This window comes from Galleria mellonella, unplaced genomic scaffold (assembly GCF_026898425.1).
Source record: "Galleria mellonella isolate WM207_F2 unplaced genomic scaffold, CSIRO_AGI_GalMel_v1 utg184, whole genome shotgun sequence".
In the NCBI taxonomy this organism is placed as follows: domain Eukaryota; kingdom Metazoa; phylum Arthropoda; class Insecta; order Lepidoptera; family Pyralidae; genus Galleria; species Galleria mellonella.
This window is the reverse complement of record NW_026442025.1, coordinates 11,067,125-11,088,078: the sequence shown is the minus strand read 5'-3', so window position 1 is coordinate 11,088,078 and position 20,954 is coordinate 11,067,125. Positions and strand designations below refer to the sequence as shown.

At 36.0% G+C, this 20,954-nt stretch overlaps 1 protein-coding gene across 2 annotated transcripts in view; it reads left to right on the top strand.

Moving 5' to 3' along the window:
• LOC113509455 (hemicentin-1-like) overlaps window positions 1-20,954 on the top strand; it is a 49,875-nt gene that overhangs the window by 15,831 nt on the left and 13,090 nt on the right. For both annotated transcript variants that reach the window (XM_052893709.1, XM_052893710.1), the window contains 19 exons: window positions 440-608; window positions 1,537-1,785; window positions 3,033-3,105; window positions 3,756-3,970; window positions 4,883-5,048; window positions 6,189-6,313; window positions 6,644-6,821; window positions 7,263-7,357; window positions 7,454-7,607; window positions 8,213-8,334; window positions 8,836-8,979; window positions 10,041-10,175; window positions 11,567-11,694; window positions 13,353-13,586; window positions 15,075-15,228; window positions 16,471-16,588; window positions 17,302-17,512; window positions 18,658-18,877; window positions 20,447-20,660. In XM_052893709.1, the coding sequence (XP_052749669.1) occupies window positions 440-608; window positions 1,537-1,785; window positions 3,033-3,105; window positions 3,756-3,970; window positions 4,883-5,048; window positions 6,189-6,313; window positions 6,644-6,821; window positions 7,263-7,357; window positions 7,454-7,607; window positions 8,213-8,334; window positions 8,836-8,979; window positions 10,041-10,175; window positions 11,567-11,694; window positions 13,353-13,586; window positions 15,075-15,228; window positions 16,471-16,588; window positions 17,302-17,512; window positions 18,658-18,877; window positions 20,447-20,660 (3,104 nt within the window). The remainder of the gene's footprint in view (window positions 1-439; window positions 609-1,536; window positions 1,786-3,032; window positions 3,106-3,755; window positions 3,971-4,882; window positions 5,049-6,188; window positions 6,314-6,643; window positions 6,822-7,262; window positions 7,358-7,453; window positions 7,608-8,212; window positions 8,335-8,835; window positions 8,980-10,040; window positions 10,176-11,566; window positions 11,695-13,352; window positions 13,587-15,074; window positions 15,229-16,470; window positions 16,589-17,301; window positions 17,513-18,657; window positions 18,878-20,446; window positions 20,661-20,954) is intronic.

Here is a 20,954-nt window from a genome sequence, read left to right as displayed (position 1 = left end):
TTAAAAATAATATAGAACCAACACGGAAGTAAATCGGCAACGCGTAATGCCCCTGATATTGTAGCCGTTTATGGGCTACGGTAACCGCTTACCATCAGGTGGGCCGTATGATAGATAGGTAAATAAATAATTTATTTGCATTACTTACAGCACACAAACAACATGAGCAGTACCATGGACATAACAGAGTATACTGTTTCACCCATGATACCCCCCATACGTTACCATTCCAGCTTCAGTTACCGTTCCATTACTCAGCTGTTATTCCTCTGTACCCTGTAAATTCATGCCATATCCAACCCTTCAAACTGAAACACAGCCATGCAAACATTGCTTTACGGTTGATACACGAATGGGACAGAGGTATTCAAGCAAACGACTTTTGTACAAAGTCTCCCTCTGGTGAATATAGTAAATTTGTGTCATATCTTGATTTCAGGTGACACTTGTAAAGCCGGGTGTTTACAGAAGTGTTCTCACACTGAACAGCTCTAAAGAAAATGTCGTTGGCATGTACTTCTGCTATGGAGAGAACTCTGAAGGGATTGGGTATGACAACGCGACCGTCAGGGTCAGGAGAAAAATGACCTTAATAGAACCATTTTCAAGTTAGTTTTATTATTTTTTATTTAATTTGATGCATTTCATTGGATTGGATGACAAGCTGGAGAGTGGGAATCGTCGCCTATAGACATGACTGTTCATGTCCATGGTACTGTTTTTTTAATGAATGATAATGGAATGGTAACCCCCCTGCGCTTTCGATATACACTGACAGGCCACCAGTGAGGGATGATAGGTGAGGATGAAGCAAGTCAGTTGGCCCATCGTGACGAATTCAACAATAAATTAATCATAATGGTTTCCAGGGGAAACCGCGTGGAGATCGACCTGACAAGGTATATTACTAGCAATATATTATAGCGATTTGTAATCTCCATTACTAATAAGTCTTCCCCCCACCCCATGGTATCATTATCATGGACGTCATGGAATACATGGCGAAACCAATGGTAATCCTTATTAGTTCACATTGCTGAAGACTAAATTATTATGAACAAATGTTATTAAACAGATATGTATCTTGTTAATAAAAATGAGAGAAGGAGACGGCACTATCCGGTACACTACCGGATAGTGCCGTCCGGATAGTGTGACTAACATAAAAAATGCAATCGAATTGAGTACTTCCCGTTTTTGAAATGCTTTTTCTTTCTTTATCTGTTTATACTTTCAGATAAAGAAATAATTTTCCAAATCGGTTTACAACCGATGGAGTTATGAGGTTACAAAAATAAAAATAAAATACAACCGAATTGAGTGCTTCCTTTTTTGAATTTCTTTTTCTTTCTCTGTCTATTTATACTTTCAGATAAAGAAATAAATTTCCAAATCGGTTTACAACTAACGGACTTTTGAGGTTACAAACATGAAAAATACACCCGAATTAAAGACTTCCCTTTTTTTGAAAGCCAGTTCAAAATCTTAAATTATAAATGTAAACTTGGTCAATAGAGATTAAATAAATAATTTCAGATAAGTCAGTGGAGTTATACTCCCAAGTCGAGTTTCGCTGCAAAGTCGATAGTTATCCAGAAGCGACTGTAATTTGGCGTCACAACGGTACAGTGGTGACGAGTAATAACAATGTACTTACCTCCGAGGGTAACACTGAACTCGCCATACTGAAAATGGACTTTAATGATCTGGGTGTTTACTCATGTGAAGCCAATAACGGATTTGAGACGCTCATTGTAAATTCTACTTTAAGTGTCACAGGTTTAGGTAAGTGTTTGCATGCTGGTATTTATTGAAAAATACAATGTGCGTTTTTTTTTTAATGGATAATGGCGGAGCACCAGTGAGTAATGATAGCTGAGGATGAAAACAGGTCAGTTAGCCCATCGTGATAAATATACCTAAAATTGAACACTATGATTTCCAAGGAGGCTGTGTGGAGGCCGACCTGACAGGGTATAATGCTAGAAATGGGACTGGTAGTTTGCACTACTAACAATCCCTCCTCCTCCCCCCTCCCCCATAGTGTGTGTTTAAGTACTAGCACTTCGTTTAATTAATTATTTAATATTTTTTCATTGTAATAATATATATTATTTATAGGTAATGAGATTAACCTCTCTAGAGAAGTGGCAGACGAATCGATAGAAACGTGTCTGTTAGCGCTCGCATGAGAATGAACAAGACACCTGACGTCGCTATGTTATTTTATCTCGTAAACTCGCTAGCAATAACAATTCTACACATTTGATTAGCATTATTTTGTTTTATTCCGCTACCATTAGTATGTGTGTGACTGCCAACACTCGAAGATTGACTAACACTAAAATGGCAGTCGGAAATTGATAGCTAATACGCAAGTTTGTGAAACTTCTGGTAGTGATAGTGGTGGTCAATCTTCGAGTGTTGGCAGTCACACACATACTAATGGTAGCGGAATTGAATAAAATAATTCTAATCAAATAAACAGTGATATGGACTTCCGCAAGATAACACCTAGTTCAGTAAAATAATAACGATTCTGTCGATAGATTCGTTTGTTAGGGGCTAGAAGGTTAAATTTTTTTGTTGAGTTTCATTGTCATCTCACGTTGAAGGTGTAATATTAAGACAGTAGTTCAGATCTATTAGTTGGGTTATAAGATATGATTCGTATTATGATTCTAAGTCAGCGGCTATTTTAATACCTAAAATGTTTATGGCATTTTTCAAAAAAAGAAATTTATGCAAATAACTGAAATACACAATACGGGCTAGCATGCCTAGTGTGTAATTCATAGAATTAATTATCGATGTAATTTTTTTTTTAAATATAATCTATAAAACATTTTTTCTTTTCAATTGTCATTTTGTTAATGTTATTTTTAAACGAACTTCTTATAATGTTAATATTCTTACTGTGAAATATAAATATTTGTCCCATTGGAATATTATTTCTTAATAATAATGCCATAAAAATTTGATATAAGAATTTAAATTGAAATTAATATTAAATATTAGGTTTTTACTTTCAGAAAGTCCACAAATTATGAAAGAGCATAAAGCAACTACAGTGCAGAGCGGACATCCTACTATAATAACATGTAGGTGAGATTTATCAGAAATTGATTTTATAACATACCTACATATAATACAATAACATATTCATTTTACTGGCTGTTTGATTAGAATTATTTTGTTTAATTCCGCTACCATTAGTATGTATGTGACTACCAACACTTGAAGTTTGCAAAATGAACAAAATAGCAGTCAAAGATTGATGTTTAATATGGAAGGTTTTGGAACTTCTGGTAGTAATAGCGGTGGTCAACCTTCGAATGTTGGCAGTCACACACATACTTATGGTAGCGGAATTAAACAAAATAATTCTAAACAAATAACCAGTACGTCGATATTCTTTGATAAGCATTAATATTAATGTTGTTTCCTACTTTTCAAACTGACATACAGCCATACAAGCACAGCTGCTTCACGGTAGAAATACAAATGGTCTTTTTTATTGGATGAAAGTGGAATGGTAACCCCGTCTGTGCTATCGGTATACGCTGACGGAGCACTATTGAGCAATGATAGGTGAAGATGAAAGTAAATCAGTTGGTACATCGTGATGAAATCAACATTAATTAACCACGATGGTTTCCAGGGAGAACCACGTGGAGGTCGACCTTATATGGGTACCCAAGCAAACGACATTTGTTCAATGTCCTTTAGTAAAGTTTTGTATTGTTATATTACAGAGTTATATATGGGAAACCAGAACCGATAATATCATGGCAATACAGAAAAAATACATCTGAATCGTTCCACGAGTTACCACACGATATTTTACCAAATCATAATCAATCACAACTCATTATATTGAACGTTACAATCGATCATGGCGGTGTGTATCGATGCATCGCTGAAAATTTATTGGGAAGAGATGAATTCATTACTTCTTTAATCGTACAATGTAAGTAAGATTATAAATTGTAGTGAATACATAATATTGTGAAAATTTATGAACAATGAAGAAAAATATTGTTATACTTATCTACTAATTTTATTGTCAATATTTTATTAGAACTTGATATTTTAAATTAGTAGATTTTTTTTCTATTTTGCTAAAAGAACATATGTACCTACTGACTGATATAATTTTGGTATCGAACGTATTTGGCGACTACTTTGTCCAGAATGACCTAAAATTGAAGGCTGCTGGAAGGTTAAAAAGATCGGTTAATATTAATTTTTGTCTGGAGCGAAAAAATTGTTAAAACGGGCATTGTATTTCTGTAGATACTTTTTTAATTAAATATCTGCGTAATATGTAACAAAAACATTTATTACATACAATGGTAGAGAATACCATATGATATTAAACTCGATACTTATATAATTTTTTATTGTGCAATAGAGAATAAATAAATACTGGATATATATTTTATACATCTATAGTGGTAAACATATGGCCTGTCTGATGGTAAACATGGTTACCGCAGCCTATGGATGCCGTTAACACAGATGTCACGCGCGTGTTGCCGACTCTTAAGAAACTAATACGCTGTTTTTGAAGAACCCCATGCTGTAGTCTCTAGGGAAAGCCTCAATAGGAAAATCATTCCACAACCTGAGTGTTCGTAGGAGGAAGCTCCTCTAAAACCGCACTGTACGTAACCATTCTGGTTCTATGGTGTGAGGATGTATTCCCTGCCGATGGCGAGCGGTACTATGGTGAAAGGTTGCTATAGGCATCATATTGAAGAATTCTTCTGAACACAATTCGTTATACAGGCGGTAGAAGATGCAAGATATTGTAGTATAGTAAGACTAGTGTAGTATTTTATAATCCGTGCTGTTACTAAAGCATAACTTTTATCTTTAGATCCTCCACAACTAGTTATAAAAAAAGAAGAATTGAAAAAAATGGAACAGCCTATAGAAGTAGAAGTTGGCAAGAGTATAGAATTCTCCTGCGAAGCTTATGGCAATCCACTACCTATAGTAGTTTGGACTAAGGACTACCGCCCGGTAGTATATTCGAAGAACATGTAAGAATGTTTATTTACTTTGCGCATATTATAAATTAAAACTAAAAAATACCTATCATAGTTATACATGGTATTTTTTTTTCTTATGCAATTTGGAATGGCAAAGAAGCTAACGACCTGATGGAGAATAGTAACTCAGGGACACCATGCACCAGGTAGGAAAAAACTGCTTGGTGATAGAAACTACTCTACAGACGTTCTGAGTGTAACGCATTTGTTTTGCAAGAATACGCCAGGTATTAGTCAAGAATATGCATAGAATCAGGTAGACAAGTACGAATCACATATTTTCGCCACATCTGCCCATCATACGCTTTCTGTTTTTACCTAACGGTTAGATGGTAGAGAAAGCCATAATATGGCATTAAGCTCGCCACTTGTATAAAGTTTTATTGTGCAATAAAGAATAAATAAATAAATAAATCGTGGCCTCAGCGTCGGCCTTAGTTTACCTGTCTCTCTTGGATAATGTTTAACCACGCCTTCTAGATGAGGAAAAATGAGATCACCGCGCCGATCAATATTTTACTGAACTAGGTGTAATTTCGAAAAAATTCATATCACTGATATTTGATTAGAATTATTTTGTTTAATTCCGCTACTGTTAGTGTTGTGTATTACACGCATACTAATGATGGCGGAATTAAACAAAATAATTTTCATCAAAAAAACACTAACAGACACGGTCTGTTGGCGGATAGACACGCTGTTCAATCAAAATTATCAATATTGAATTTGATCTCCGACTTTTTTTATACAACTTAGAATGGCAAACAAGGTGACGACCTACCTGATGAAAAGCGGTAACAGTCGCCTATAGACATGAGCAGTACCATGGACATTAACAGAAAATGCTGTTTCGCCCATGATACCCCCCATGCGTTGCCATTCCTGAGGACTCAGGTGTTATTCCTCTGTACCCTGTAAACTTACGCCATATCCCACCCTTCAAACCGAAACACAGCCATGCAAACACAACTGCTTTACGGTTGAAACACGAATGGGACAGAGGTACCCGAGCAAACGAATTTTTATTGGTGCGAAACTACTTCCCTAAACCCAGTACGTGTTTTATTTTATTTTATCGTATTCCAATTATAAATAGTTTCATATCAATCACAAAATGTATTTGGTTTTCAGATATTTGGGTGACAGCAACGAGTTAAAAATAAAAGAAGTAACCCCATATGACTCTGGATTGTATACGTGTAACGCTTCGAGTGTTATGGGATCGTCGCTACGAAACTTCACTTTGGTTGTCTATGGTAAAATTATAATACTATACAGTTTTCGCTGAAGGGTTATAAAGAAGTCCCCGAGTGTTAAAGAGCTCTAGTATACAATGTAACTAAGTATACGCTTAGAAAATCCTTACTAATATTATAAATGTAAAAGTGAGTTTGTTTGTTACCTTCTAGCGCCTTAACGGTACCAATCACTATTAAATTTGGTATATACGTACTATATGGAATGGAGAACGATATAAGATACTGTTTATCCCGGTTATTAAACATATCCTGATCACGCGAACGAAGTCGCGGGTAAAAGTTAGTATACATGTAAATCCTACAGAGCTCTACGCTGTACTATTTCAGCTCCTCCTCGGATGGTGGATGTGAAGTCGACGGAGCCTATAGAAGTGGAGGTGGTGGAAGGCCAGGTGGCGACACTGGCGTGCGCAGCGGACGGCTGGCCAGCTCCAAGCATTCGCTGGCTGCGAGCTGGCCATGACCTCGTAGACCCCAGGAAACATGTCGACCGATTTGGTTTACGGTAAGCTCATTATAAGTTATGTTACATGTTTTCTATAAGTTAGTCGTAACATGTATCATACTGTTGTACATATTACGTATAAGATACAAAACATGTGTTAAGACATGTTTTGTATATATTGATTTAAAACATGGTTTTATATATGTAGAAAGAACTCATATATATGTAAATATAGATCATTTATTTATAATTTATAAAATTATATGTAGATGATTATAATCTTGATGTAAACAAAATTATTACCAAAGTGTGACTTTGTGTAAAAGCTGGTTAGCACTAGATGGCGCTTTGTAATTTGTCCTTTGATCTTTATTACTATTATTAGGAGCGATACTGAGCCACCTGAACTACATGTTTTAATTAAAAATGAATAACTCAAATAATGACCGTTTTTAATAAGTAAAAGTCTGTTTTTATTCATATTATATTTTTATTTTGCAGGTTTGTAGCCAACTTAACCGACTTTGGAGAATACACTTGCATCGCCAGTAATGAGTTTGGTAATGCATCAGTATCGTACACGCTTTACGTTTGGGGTAAATATTATTTTATAATAATATGTATAATAAATACATCTATACATGAAAAGTGTATTTGAACTCTAAGTTGTTATTTTAAGGCGTGTTTTCCAGTGCCACCGTCCATTGATCCACCATTAGTGATGAATAAGGACGTAGTTATAGGAAGTAATATTAGTTTGCAATGCGATGCCGTTGGCTTCCCTGTACCGTCAATATTTTGGGAATTGGAGGATGAAATATTGACTGAAAACACCACGGATCTGAGGTAACATCATTGAGGTAGTATAAGTACATATGTATGACATTTTACTGAGTAACAAATTTATTTGTTGGTACATAAATTAACGTACGTATAAGATAGAATAAGACAGCAATATCCAGCGTCCATTTCTATTTCTTGTATGCAGTAACAAAAATGTGTCTTTGTGTGAAAATTTTGAATGTATGAACTTTTTGTCCTACCTTGGTTTAATAATAATAATTTATTTCAAATATACATTCATAATTTTGTTAGTAACAAATTGGTTATTTGGAAACTCTTGTTAGCAGATCATTAGATAATTTTATATGTTGTTACTCGTGTATAAAATTTCTGGTTGTTGATACATTTAAATACACTGTCGGGACTTAACGCGATGAAAAATTGCAGGTAAATAATAGTTACATACCTGTTTCTTTATTGCCGATATTTCCAGCAATTTTTATTACCTTAAACCTTGATATTTTTAAAATATGTTCATATTTTGTTTATTGACTTTTTATATTTTTTTTATACCACTAAAGTGGCAAACAAGCCCCGTCTAATGGTAAATGATCACTGTAGTTTATGGATACCTGCAACTCAAATAATTTAATTTTTATATATTTCAGTTTCAATGAATATGGTAGTTTACACATAAATAACGCAACTTCTAAACGAGAAGGCTTGTATGTATGCGTGGCGGAAAATATAGCCGGCATTGTCAAGAAGACTATACAACTTCGTGTAAATGGTAAAATGTTAAACATATTTATCAATTGAGATCGATATCTGCCTAATACATCATCGAATATCAACTAATTAGATTTAAGATTACAATTTACATGTACACTTTAGGATAGGTGGTTGTTATTAATAACACTATTTTTTTTTTAAACTATAGTTTTTTTTTAAATTATTTCATACAAATTTTGTTAAACTAAGGTAATAACCTAAAAATACCAAGATGTATATTAGGTAACTTCATCATCATCATATCAGCCGTTACGGGAACGGGAAAGAAGGTGTGGCCTATTCTATGCTTGGACCACACGACCCCATATTAGGTACCAGCTATTGTGTAAATAGATTTCAATTTAGTATAGCAATGACTCGAAAATAATCATGACGGGCTGATTGACCGAACTTTTTCCACATCTACTAGTATGTATATAGCGCATTTCTTATTAGAAAAAAATCTCTTTTACATTTAAAAAGTAATGGATTTTCTTTATATTTTTTTTTTATATTTCAGAGCCTCCAAGTATAGTAGCAGACGATTTTCCCGGCCCATATATTGCTACTAACATGGATGACGAGTTATTGGTAACTTGTAAAGTCACAGGCAAACCTACACCTTATATTTTATGGTCGAAGGATGATTATTATCTGGACATAGGTTAGCGTTCCATACTTATAGTTATTTACATTATTTTGTAAAATATTAATTACATGAAAATAAATATGCTCGCTACTGTAATCTTTAATAGGGCAGTTAGAGACTATTCTTCTGAAACCAAGCATTATATACTAAACTTAATAGCATCCATTTAAAGGAGTATCCTAACAATAAAACGGATTATTTTTTTAATAAAACATGTGTCTAAAACCAACAATAAATTTAAAATACTTAATGGCACGTTTTTCAAAAGTAAACATAGTAAAAAATATAACGTTAAAAATATTTTTTTAGTGTATACAAATAAATATATAGAACATGTTTCCTACATGTGCGAATAACATATGTAGAAAACATGTTCTAGATGTATTAAATCACATGTAAAATGTTGTCAGAAACATGTTTTTGTAAACATGTGTGAATTTGGTGTAGTGTAAAAATAAACTTTATTAGTTATATAATCGAACATGTAGACTATATGTTTATTGTATACTTTGATACAAACGTAGTGTTAAATTAAAAATTTAACCTCTTATTCATAAAAATCGTCAAACATCTAATCAATCTATTCTAGACGTTGAAGTGTTTTGTCCATAGAAAGAGAATACCGCCATATTATCTTTAACTGTTTTATACAACTTAGAATGGCAAACAAGCTGACGGCCACCTGATGGAAAGCAGTAACCGTCGCCTATAGACATGAGCAGTACCATGGACATAACAGAGTATACTGTTTCGCCCATGATACCTCTCATGCGTTGCCATTCCTGAGGACTCAGGTGTTATTCCTCTGTACTCAGTAAATTCACGCCATATCCCACCCTTCAAACCGAAACACAGTCATGCAAACACAACTGCTTCATGATTGAAACACGAATGGGACAGAGGTACCCAAGCAATCGACTTTTGTACAAAGTCTCCCTCTGGTATCATTAAGTTATGTATGTTTTGTCTTTTTTGCGATAAATTCTAAATTGGAAAGAAAATGATAAAACACTCAGATAAAATAAAACTTTTAATTTTTAAGAATAAGAGAAATACAATCAGATCTAAAATTCCAGATTCACGTTACGTGATCGAGCCCGACGGTAGTATAATTATAAAACGACCGTCCGAAGAACTGAGCGGATTGTACACTTGCATCGCAAACAATACCGTCGGTGTTGTGAACAAGACTGTCTCCGTTGAAATATATTGTACGTATTTGAGGGTAGTTTTACAAAGACTAATTTTTAGAAATTTTATCTGTATTATATCTATGTTTGTTCTGACATTACGCAAAAACTACTGCACCAATTGAGATGCGCTTTTTACTTTTTTTACTCTTATAAAATTCTTTAAAAATTAGATTGTTTTTTTTTTATGTTTGTTACCTCATAACTCTGTCAGTCGTAAACAGATTTGGAAAATTCTTTTTTTATTTAAAAGGCTATTGTCACAGATTGGTTCCATAGAAATTTTATCAAAATCAGTTTAGTAGTTTAGTTTTTAGATAAAATAACTGGTGTAGTCACAAATGAAGTCGGCTTTTTATTGTGGGACACAATCTTTAATTATCACAATTGTATTCTTAAACGAGTAATTTAAATTTAGCGGGTCTTTTTTATTTTTTTAAGCAACTTAGAATGGCAAACAAGCTGACGGTCCACCTGATGGAAAGTTGTAACCATCGCTTATAGACATAAGCAGTACCATGGACATAACAGAATATATTTTGTTTCGCCCATGTTGCCATTCCTGAGGACTCAGGTGTTCTTTCTCTGTACTCTGTAAATTTACCGTCATATCCCACCCTTTAAACCGAAACACAGCCATGCAAACACAACTGCTTCACGGTTGAAACACAAATGGGACAGAGGTGCCCAAGCAAAGCACTTTTGTACAAAGTCTCCCTCTGGTCTAGGTCTACTCTTGAATTTAATATTGATATCAATACAATCTATTGCCAATAACAATTTTGTACTGCACTCATGAAATAACAATTATAAATTAGGTAAGAATTTAAATCGATTTCCAATAGTTTGTATTGGCAAATTACTCTAATATGCACCTATCAGAACAATATAGAATTATTAAGTCGCTGATATGGAAATTTAAGAGTGCGAAACATCTCAATTCCATATCGATCAATTGGAATTTATTTCAAGAGTAGTCTCACTGATGTGTTTTATCTTAAAGTGATTTCTTTTCATTGGTTTTTCCCATTTCTGAAATCCATGCATATGATTATAATATAAATAAGTGAGTGGCATTTTGTCGAGTGGTAAGTTGCAAAAACTTCCCGATTTCGGCATTTTAATCTCGAATGAACAAAATTAGCAACACTAAAATATAGAAATAAAGAAAATCAATTGTAAAAAAAATGTAAAATAAGACATAGTTTTCTTGAGTCAGCGGAAAATTTCCAATTTGTATATATATATATATATATATATATATATATATATATATATATATATATATATATATATATATATATATATAAGGTCGCAAAGACCTACCGCCCGAAGCTTCGCAATGGGTAAGGCCGCCGCTGCGTATGAAGTAAAGGCCAAAAAGCTATTTATGACAGTATAATTATTTGCAGCGTTGCCGACGCATTCGCAAGTGCAATCAGACGAGTCGCGGTCGACGGTCACCGTCGTGGAGGGGAGCGACGTCACCATCGACTGTCCCATACGGGCCGCCTACAGAGATGTTGTTAAATGGTATAAGGTTCGATATGGGTCATTGAAATAATCATATAATTACTTAAAATCTCTTCGTTCAGAAATCAATAGGATATGATTGTATAATTCACTAATATAAAATGAAATATTTATTTGCTTTAAACAGACATTTGACACAACAAAAGTCATGTGACAGAAATTTTTGGCATCTGATTAATTGCATAGAAATTGTAAACATGCAAATTTAATGTATTAATTAGTGTCCGACCGAAACAGGTTTTACAGCCGAAACCGAAATTTACTGAAACATATTTAAAATTTTTCTTCTACACTGAAATCTGGTGTATTATTTACACAAACACACAGATAGTTAAAGGCTAATAATAAACACTAATTATAGTATGTAACAAATATGTCATATATATTTATAAGTAAAACATGTTAAAATTATGACTTACTATTGGAAGTAAATTAAAAAAAAACACACACACAAAAAGTTTCGGCGCGGCGGAAAGTTTCGGTTAATTTTTGGCCGAAACCGAAACTAAGGCCGAAAGTAGAATTTCTGGCCGAAACTAGCCGAAACTGCAATCGAAACCGAAAGTTCGGTCGGACACTAGTATTAATTAAATAAGGATATAGCATTAATGTTGATGGTCATTAAGATATTTTTTTAATGGATGATAATGGAATGGTAACCCCAGCCGCACTATAGGTACACACCGGCGGGGCACCAGTGAAGAATGATAGGTGAGGATGAAGCAGGTCAGTTGGCCCATCGCGACGAATTCAACAAGAATTGTTCACGATGGTTTCCAGGGGGAACCACGTGGAGGTCGACCTAATAAGGCATATTGCTAGCAATGGGGCTGTCAACCTCCATTGCTAACAATCCCTTTCCCCCCGATTATTAAGATTAAAGAAACAAATTTAAATTAAACATGTGATGTAAAAATACTAGTCCGTTAGTTATAAATTAATGCATAAATTTGGCGGATTATACAAATCCTATAGTGGTTCGTGTAAGATGGACTTTTCAACGTCCTAAACTTGTCTCTCTGTTATTATATAGTACGGCGGATAAGTCGCTAAAACCATAGAAATATGTTTTTAGAGTCGATTCAGTCAATTCTGAATATGGAGGCATTATCTGCACGAATAATAACTTAAGGGGTACCATAGGCTTCACATCATCATCATCATATTGGCCGTTGACTGTCCACTGCTGAACATACCGCCCCCCCAATATTGGAGGTATGCTAGTAGCTGGCTTTGGTGATATTTTAAGAGGGACGCTGCTGCCTATCCCTCTATCATTTAAGTTTCCTTAGCGCCTTTTACAATACTTAAGGGAAAAGAAGGGGTGGCCTATTGTATGCTGGGACCACACGGGGAATATGTGTATTATGTAAGATTTAAAATGTTGTTCAGGTCTATAGGCGACCGTTGTCACTTTTCATAAGGCAGCCTTGTTTGCCATTCCAAATTTCAATCTGGAATTTAATACAGTTTTTTTTTAATTTAAATTCTACTTATTAACTTTGAAAATAGAACAGACTTTTTTCAAAAATGAAGTCGTGAATAACAATGATATATTTAGTAACAAAACAACGAAAGAATGCACGAGCATACTTTTATTTTTAATTTCCAATGCAATAAGCAAAAGAATATAATAAGTATCTATACTTATTGTAATATTTATAGGATGCAGTCCTAGTAACCGAAGGCCAGCAACTATCGCTTCACAATGTGTCCCGCAGCGGTGGCGCGACCTACGCGTGCGTGGTGTCAAACGCGGCCACTTCTGTCGCTGCTACCGTAGTATTACGCCCCGAGTGGCCACCAGCCTTCCTGAACGAACCGACGGGAGATGTGGAGGTTGTGAGGGGAGACGATTGGTATTTCGACTGTGAGGTGGACGCGAAGCCAGAGGCTAAGGTAATATTTTAACCAGCTTCGAAAGGAGGAAGTTTTCAATTGGGCAGCTTTTTTTCTAATGTGATAAGTGTTGATGACTAAACTTTTCATTGCGTGATCAGTTTTGACGCTATAAAGGTATTATAAACACACCTTTGACACTCACCTTTTTCTGTATACTCCACAAAGTAACGATTAACGATTATATTAGAAATAAAAATAGAAATGTATTTATTGGAACCATAAAAAATTACAATTACAATTGTAGGGTAGTGTACGAAGTATCCATCATAAAGAGAGATAAATTAATATATAATATTTATATATCTTTGTATACATGTCCCACGTTGGGCGCCAATATAACCTTTGTTTAAAAAAAATATAACATGTGTTTAAAAATGATCATTGTTTAACGGGCATTTCATTCATTTCCTACAATCCCGTGTAAAATAAATAGTAATAAATGTAGTATAAAAATAAAAAATACAAAAACGAGAAAAAATATTTGTTCTCCACACTATTTAACATCTTGATGTGCCATATTAGTGTGAGACGGTCGAAATATTTATTTGTCTTTGTTGTATGCTTCTTTCTTATTAAAAATATTTACATTCATTGGTAAAACAATATCTTAAATTGTTGATGATTTAGATTACTATTATTTTAAATTTAAAAATTTATCAAAATTTGGGGTCAAGATTCAAAGAATTTTTATCGAACGATCGCAGCACGCCTCATCAAGGTTACTGGTGACCCGAGAGCTATTACTTTGCGCAAAAGATAAGTTTAGCAATCCAAAGAGGTAATGCTGCCAGTATCATGGGTACACTGCCTCGGTGTGTTGCGTTGGGAGATTATTCATAATTAATAACAGTATTTAAGAAATTGTATATTAACTTTAATTTATTGATTTAATTAAATTAATTATCCTTAAATTTAAATTTTATTAATATTAGATTTAGGGTCTGGTCTCTTCAAGAATACTGTGATTGATTGTAGCTTGGTAGCCTTTTTTTCTTTCTTTTATCAATACGAAGTTTGTGATAATCATTTTCTCTATTCATAATTTTTTATTGTAAACTTAACTTTCATTGAAAAAGCAACAGCTGTGTTTCTTGCCAGTTCTTCTCAATTGAAATTCCATTTCGAACTGGGCTGTAGTTTGTTAAAAATATTACTACCCAAAAATGCTTATTATTAACCCTTAAATACCTGAAGTTTCAAATTTGATACCGGGGTTATAAATCTCATTGGGCGCCTACAATCGATTTTATTTTAATATTTGGCTGTTTACATGCTACCAAATGTTTTTTTTCAAAACAAATATATAAAAATATCGTTTTGATTTTTTTTTACTATTATTCTCCATTAGCGTACATTTATATATTTATAATTTGATTTAAAAAATCAGGCTTTTAAGGGTTAAGTTTATTTGAATAAAAAAAAATATTTATTACTATTATTATTTCACCCTTGATTGAATCGGTTGCTACCTTACGTTTCTTTTAGACAAAATGGCTATTCAACTCCCGAGTGTTGTTATTCGAAGACAAGCCGCGATTGAAGTTAATCAACACACAAGTACATAACACGGGCACATACAAATGCATCGTGAACAATCAACACGGGACTGTGTCTAGACGCTTCACCCTGGATGTTTTAGGTCAGTATGAGTTAGCTGCGGGATCCCGGCATAGAATAAGCCACCCCTTCCTTTCCCGTGGGTGTCGTAAGAGTCCACTAACGGAGGCTTTTTTTTTAATTGGTGATAATGGAATGGTAAACCCGCCCGCGCTATCGGTATACACCGGCGGGGCACCAGTACAAGATGATAGGTGAGAATGAATGCAGGTCAATTGGCCCACCATGATGAATTCGATAAAAACGGTTATTAGACCCCATTACTAACAATTTCTTTCCCCCCACTAAGGGAGGCCTGTTGATAACTACTGGCAAAACCCCCTAAAGGGGAGGCTTATGTTCAACAGTGGATATTTAAAGTCTGCTATGATGATGAATGTGTTAATTCATACTAAAAATTCTACTAAAAAACAAAAGATTTCTCTAAATTTAACTTTAAAATTGAAATTCCGATTTGATGTGAAATCTTTATTGTAAGGACCAATAGGAATTATTTTTCTAACAGTTTTATGCTAAATTATAATAAATTTAGTTTATGATAATCCATATAATAGTAATTGCGCGAAATAATCGAATTAAAATATTGAATTAAGAGAAAGGTTCAGAGCAGGGTTTCTTTAAGTGGGTCCACAGACCCGTAGGGGGTCCGTAGCGTGTTTATCAGGGTATCAGAGGATAGCAGTAAGTCAGTTAATATTTATTAGAAAATTGTATAATAAATTCGACGAGACGCGTCGTCGTCGTCAGGCGGCGAATTCAGTAGAATCTATTGAATTCGCCAAATAGCCGCCTTCTCATTAAATAAGTAGTAAGTGTAATGAAGCTATCAATAAAAGTTTTTTTTTTGTTTTAATATAAAAGAACGGCTTTTTTTCTTATTTCTTAAATTTTACGACCATTCGTTTAAATGTTTAAATGGTCCATGACTGCCAATACTTTGAGAAACCCTTGTTTAGTGAAATGGCACTTTGGAATCGAGCTCAATATTTGTCTTGTATATATACATAGATAAGATATATGATTTTCCATCTCAAATATATTATTTGGGATGAAGAAAGGCATAGGTTACAAAGTTCAAAGAAAGTAGTTATGAAAATTTTAATTTTTCATTTTTTTTTTTATTTTAGTTGTTTTCCAAAGTTCATAGATATTGGTGGCGTCGTTAAACAAAAAAAAAAACAGCTAAAATTTTACTTTAGTATTGTCCAATTTTATATTCTTCTGTTTAAAGTTGTAAAATTTTTTGTTGTAAATAAATTTTCAGTGCCACCTTTTATTTCGGAGTTTGATCTACTGGACGTCCAACTCAAAGATGGATCGAATGCGACACTGAGCTGCGATGCGAAGGGTTCGCCCATACCCGATATCAAATGGACTTTTACGTAAGCATACATTATATTAATAATTATTATTGTTTATTAAATTACTAGCTGTTTACCACTTTGTTTGCGAGTTTACTATTGAGTTTACCAAATATACTTACTTTTTTTTATACAACTTAGAATGGCAAACAAGCTGACGGCCCACCTGATGTAAAGTGGTAACCGTCGCCTATAGACATGAGCAGTACCATGGACATAACAGAGTATACTGTTTCGCCCAAGACACCCCCCATGCGTTGCCATTCCTAAGAACTCGGGTGTTATTCCCCTGTACCACGTAAATTCACTACCATATCCCACCCTTCAAACCGAAAGACGGCCATGCAAACACAACTGTTTCACGGTAGAAACACGAATGGGACAGAGGTGCTCAAGCAAACGACTTTTCTACAAAGTTTCCCTATGGTGAATATACTTACTAAAATTTTGCTATGTAGTCCCGGCATAGAATGGGTCACCCCTTCCTTTCCCGTAGGTGTCTAAGGGAACTTAATAACTAAGGGCTGGGCAGCAGCGGTCCTTTTAAAATGTCCCAAAAGCCTAACTGCATTTGCCAAACAAATTACTGTCAACCTCCCAAAAGGGGAAAGCCTATCTTCAGCAGTGAACATTTAACGGCTGATGTGATGATGATGATGAATTGATTTAGGTTCTCAATGCATATTACATATTCCGTACCAAATGTCACACACATTTGTCATTAACCCTAAAAGGAATTCAAAATGGCGCGTGGAGAACACAACGCTTGTAGGAACTAACGTGTCGAGCGATTCAGAAGGACTGTACCGATGCGATGCGACGAACAAAGCTGGGGTGGCCCACCTAGTGTACAGGGTGGAGGTCGTGTCGGCGCCGCTGGTGCAGGAGCTGGTGACCTTCGTCGGTGGTCCCGGGGTGACTTCTAATGGCACGGTTGAAGTTGCGGTGAGTTTGGTATACATTATATTTACTAGGAATGCCCTCTCAAGAACGCTCAAGCTGTGCAATGAGCTCCCTTGCGAGGTTTTACCAAAAGACTAAAGTATAGGATTCTACAAAAAGTGTGTATTAAGGTTTCTTCAGCGTCGGCAAAGCGCACGAGATATCCTCGGTGTTGCAGGCGTCCATAGGCTACAGTAATTGTTTACGTTACGGGCCGTATGCTCATTTTCCACCTTCGTGGTAAAAAAAAAATATTGTAGTTATTGACTTTTTAAACCAATTTAAAAAAGAGGTAGGATTCAATGAGTTTTTCTAATTATGTTATTTATATGTAAAATCTTATGTAAATTTTACCCGAAATTGATGCTCTCTTCCACTGGGAAAGAGAAATATTGTTAGTAATGCGGATTAACGGTCGCACGATATATCGACGATGATCGATCTCCACGTAGTCTCCCCTAGAACCCATCGTACTGAATTCCAGAGGTATTCATCACGATGGTCTAATTGATCTGCCTTTTCATCCTAACCTATCATTCCTCACTGGGGCCCCGCCAATGTATACCGTTAGCGCAAGCAAGATTACTATTTCATTATCGATCATTAAAAAAACAGTTTTTGGGATGGGTACAGCCCATACCTTTTTATACAACTTAGAATGGCAAACAAGCTGACGGCCCACCTGATGGAAAGTGGTAACCGTCGCCTATAGACATGAGCAGTACCATGGACATAACAGAGTATACTGTTTCACCCATGATACCCCTCATGCGTTGCCATTCCTGAGGACTCAGATGTTATTCCTCTGTACCCTGTAAATTCACGCCATATTCCACCCTTCAAACCGAAACACAGCCATGCACACAACTGCTTTACGGTTAAAACACGAATGGGACAGAGATACCAAATCAAACGACTTTTGTACAAAGGCTCCCTCTGGTACCTTTAAATACTCCTATGATTATACCGTAGGATTTTTATATAACGGTTTTGTAAAAATGAAACTAGTTTTTTCTTGGCCTATTTAACTATTACAGCATGTCGTCTCTTTCTTTCGAGCTAAATTGCTTGTTGAACATAAATTGAAGACAAAAGTTCACGTATTGTTAATAAATATTTATGTTTGCATTGTATAATGTAACTTCCAGCTCGGCACACATACTAGGATATCATGCAAGGCGTCCGGCAATCCAGTGCCCAATATACAGTGGATACGAAACGGAGTGGTTTTAAGCGAGAACTCTCCGGATATTGGGTACGCTGACCTCACACTAGAGAGGGTCCAGGTCTCACAGGCGGGTGTCTATTCGTGTATCGTCAGTAATGAAGCAGGCGTCGACGAGAGGAGGATTAAGCTTGAAGTTTTAGGTATGCCTTTTACGAGGTCTGTCCGGAAAGTTCGTATAAAAGTGTTCTGGAATGCGAGAAAGAGGAGTGGGGAGGCCAGGTAAGCGCAGGACCCCTTCCTTATGTCCCTAACAATGCTTCAGTTCTGGTCTGACCGCCGTGCGGTGCGAACTGGCTTGTCACGCCATCTGTGAAGTTACCTCTTAACGAAACCCCGTCGGCATGGAGCCCGCTTCCGTTGAAGAGCAGCGCGTCGTAATCAAGTTTCTCTCGAAACTCGGCAAGAATGGCCGTGAAATTTTTGCCGATCTCAGAACAGTTTATGGGGATGATGCTGTGAAGGAACCAACCGTCCACAAGTGGCTAAAAAGATTCAGAGAGGGCCGAGAAAGAGTTCGATGTTCGGGGGATTGTCCATCAAGAATTCGTCCCTCCAGGCCAGACAGTTGATGGAAAATTCTACGTCGATGTGCTCAGACGCCTCAAAGCTCGTGTGGCACGAGTTCGTCCAGAATTGGCGCGAGAGGGGCGTTGGATTCTTCACCACGACAATGCCCCTGCCCACACCTCTCTTGTTGTCCGTGAGTTTTTGAGTAAAAATTCCATTACGGTGACCGAACACCCCCCCTATTCGCCGGATTTGGCCCCGTGTGACTTCTTCTTGTTCCCAAAAACCAAATTGGTACTTCGGGGGCGGCATTTGGGGGACATAAATGAGATAAAAAAAGCTACGACGGGGCAGCTGAGAAACCTACAACCAGAGGACTTTCAAGGAGCCTTCTCACAGTGGAAACGGCGTTGGCACAAGTGCATTATGTCACAGGGGGAGTACTTTGAAGGGGATAAAATTGATTTACCTGAATAATTGTAAAATAAAATTTTTAAAAAACTTTTATACGTACTTTCCGGACAAACCTCGTATATTACTGGCCATCATAATCCGTCTTTTATATTTTTGTCCTGTTTTCCTATTGTCTTATGTTTTACAATCCTATCATATGTAGTCTTTACGTTTTCCAACTGATGAAATCGAGATAAAGAGATAATATAAAGCAATTTTATTGTCAACCCGTTTCTCTTAAGGTTCGTGCTACAAATATTTTAGCGCAAAGCTACCTATGCGGGACGATTTTGCGTAGGTACTTTTGTCCCACCAGTGTTTCTGTCTTGAAGCAGTTGTGCTTGTATGGCTTATTTTTTTTTTACACAACTTAGAATGGCAAACAAGCTGACGGCCCACCTGATGGAAAGTGGTAACCGTCGCCTATACACGTGAGCTGTACCATGGATATAACAGAGTATACTGTTTCGCCCTTGATACCCCCCATCCGTTGCCATTCCTGAGGACTCAGGTGTTATTCCTCTGTACCCTGTAAATTCACGTCATATCCCACCCTTCAAACCGAAACACAGCCATGCAAATATAACTGTTTCACGGTTGGAATACGAATGGGACAGAGGTGCCCAAGCAAACGACTTTTGTACAAAGTCTCCCTCTTTTGTATTTTACATTTTATTAGTCAATAAAGTTTAAATAAAAATAAAGGAAATGTTTCATACGATAACAATGAGGAATTAACAAATTTTCAGAACCGCCGAAAATTTTCCAAACTCTCTTCCAAGATGATAACCAGACCAGTGGCGTGGTACATATGGAGGTGGTGTCTGGACAGTCGTTCTACCTGCACTGCCACCCGTACGGCAACCCCACGCCTGAGGTCTACTGGTTCAAGGACGACCTCCCGCTCACCTTGTACGATGACACCATGGTGACGGCGGACTATGGGGAAGTTATTACCTCTAGGTAAGATATATTTCTTCATACTTTTTACATTGAACTTAGGACTTAGAACTGAGTCCTCAGGAATAGCAACGCATGGGAGGTATCATGGGCGAAACAGTATACTTTGTTATGTCCATGGTACTGCTCATGTCTATAGGCGACGGTTACCACTTTCCATCAGATGGGCCGTCAGCTTGTTTGCCATTCTAAGTTGTAAAAAAAAATTAAGCAAATAAGCTGACGGCTTACCTGATGTAAAGCGGTAACCAACGCCTATATAGAATACCATTGCAAATGTTCCTACGACTTCGGTCT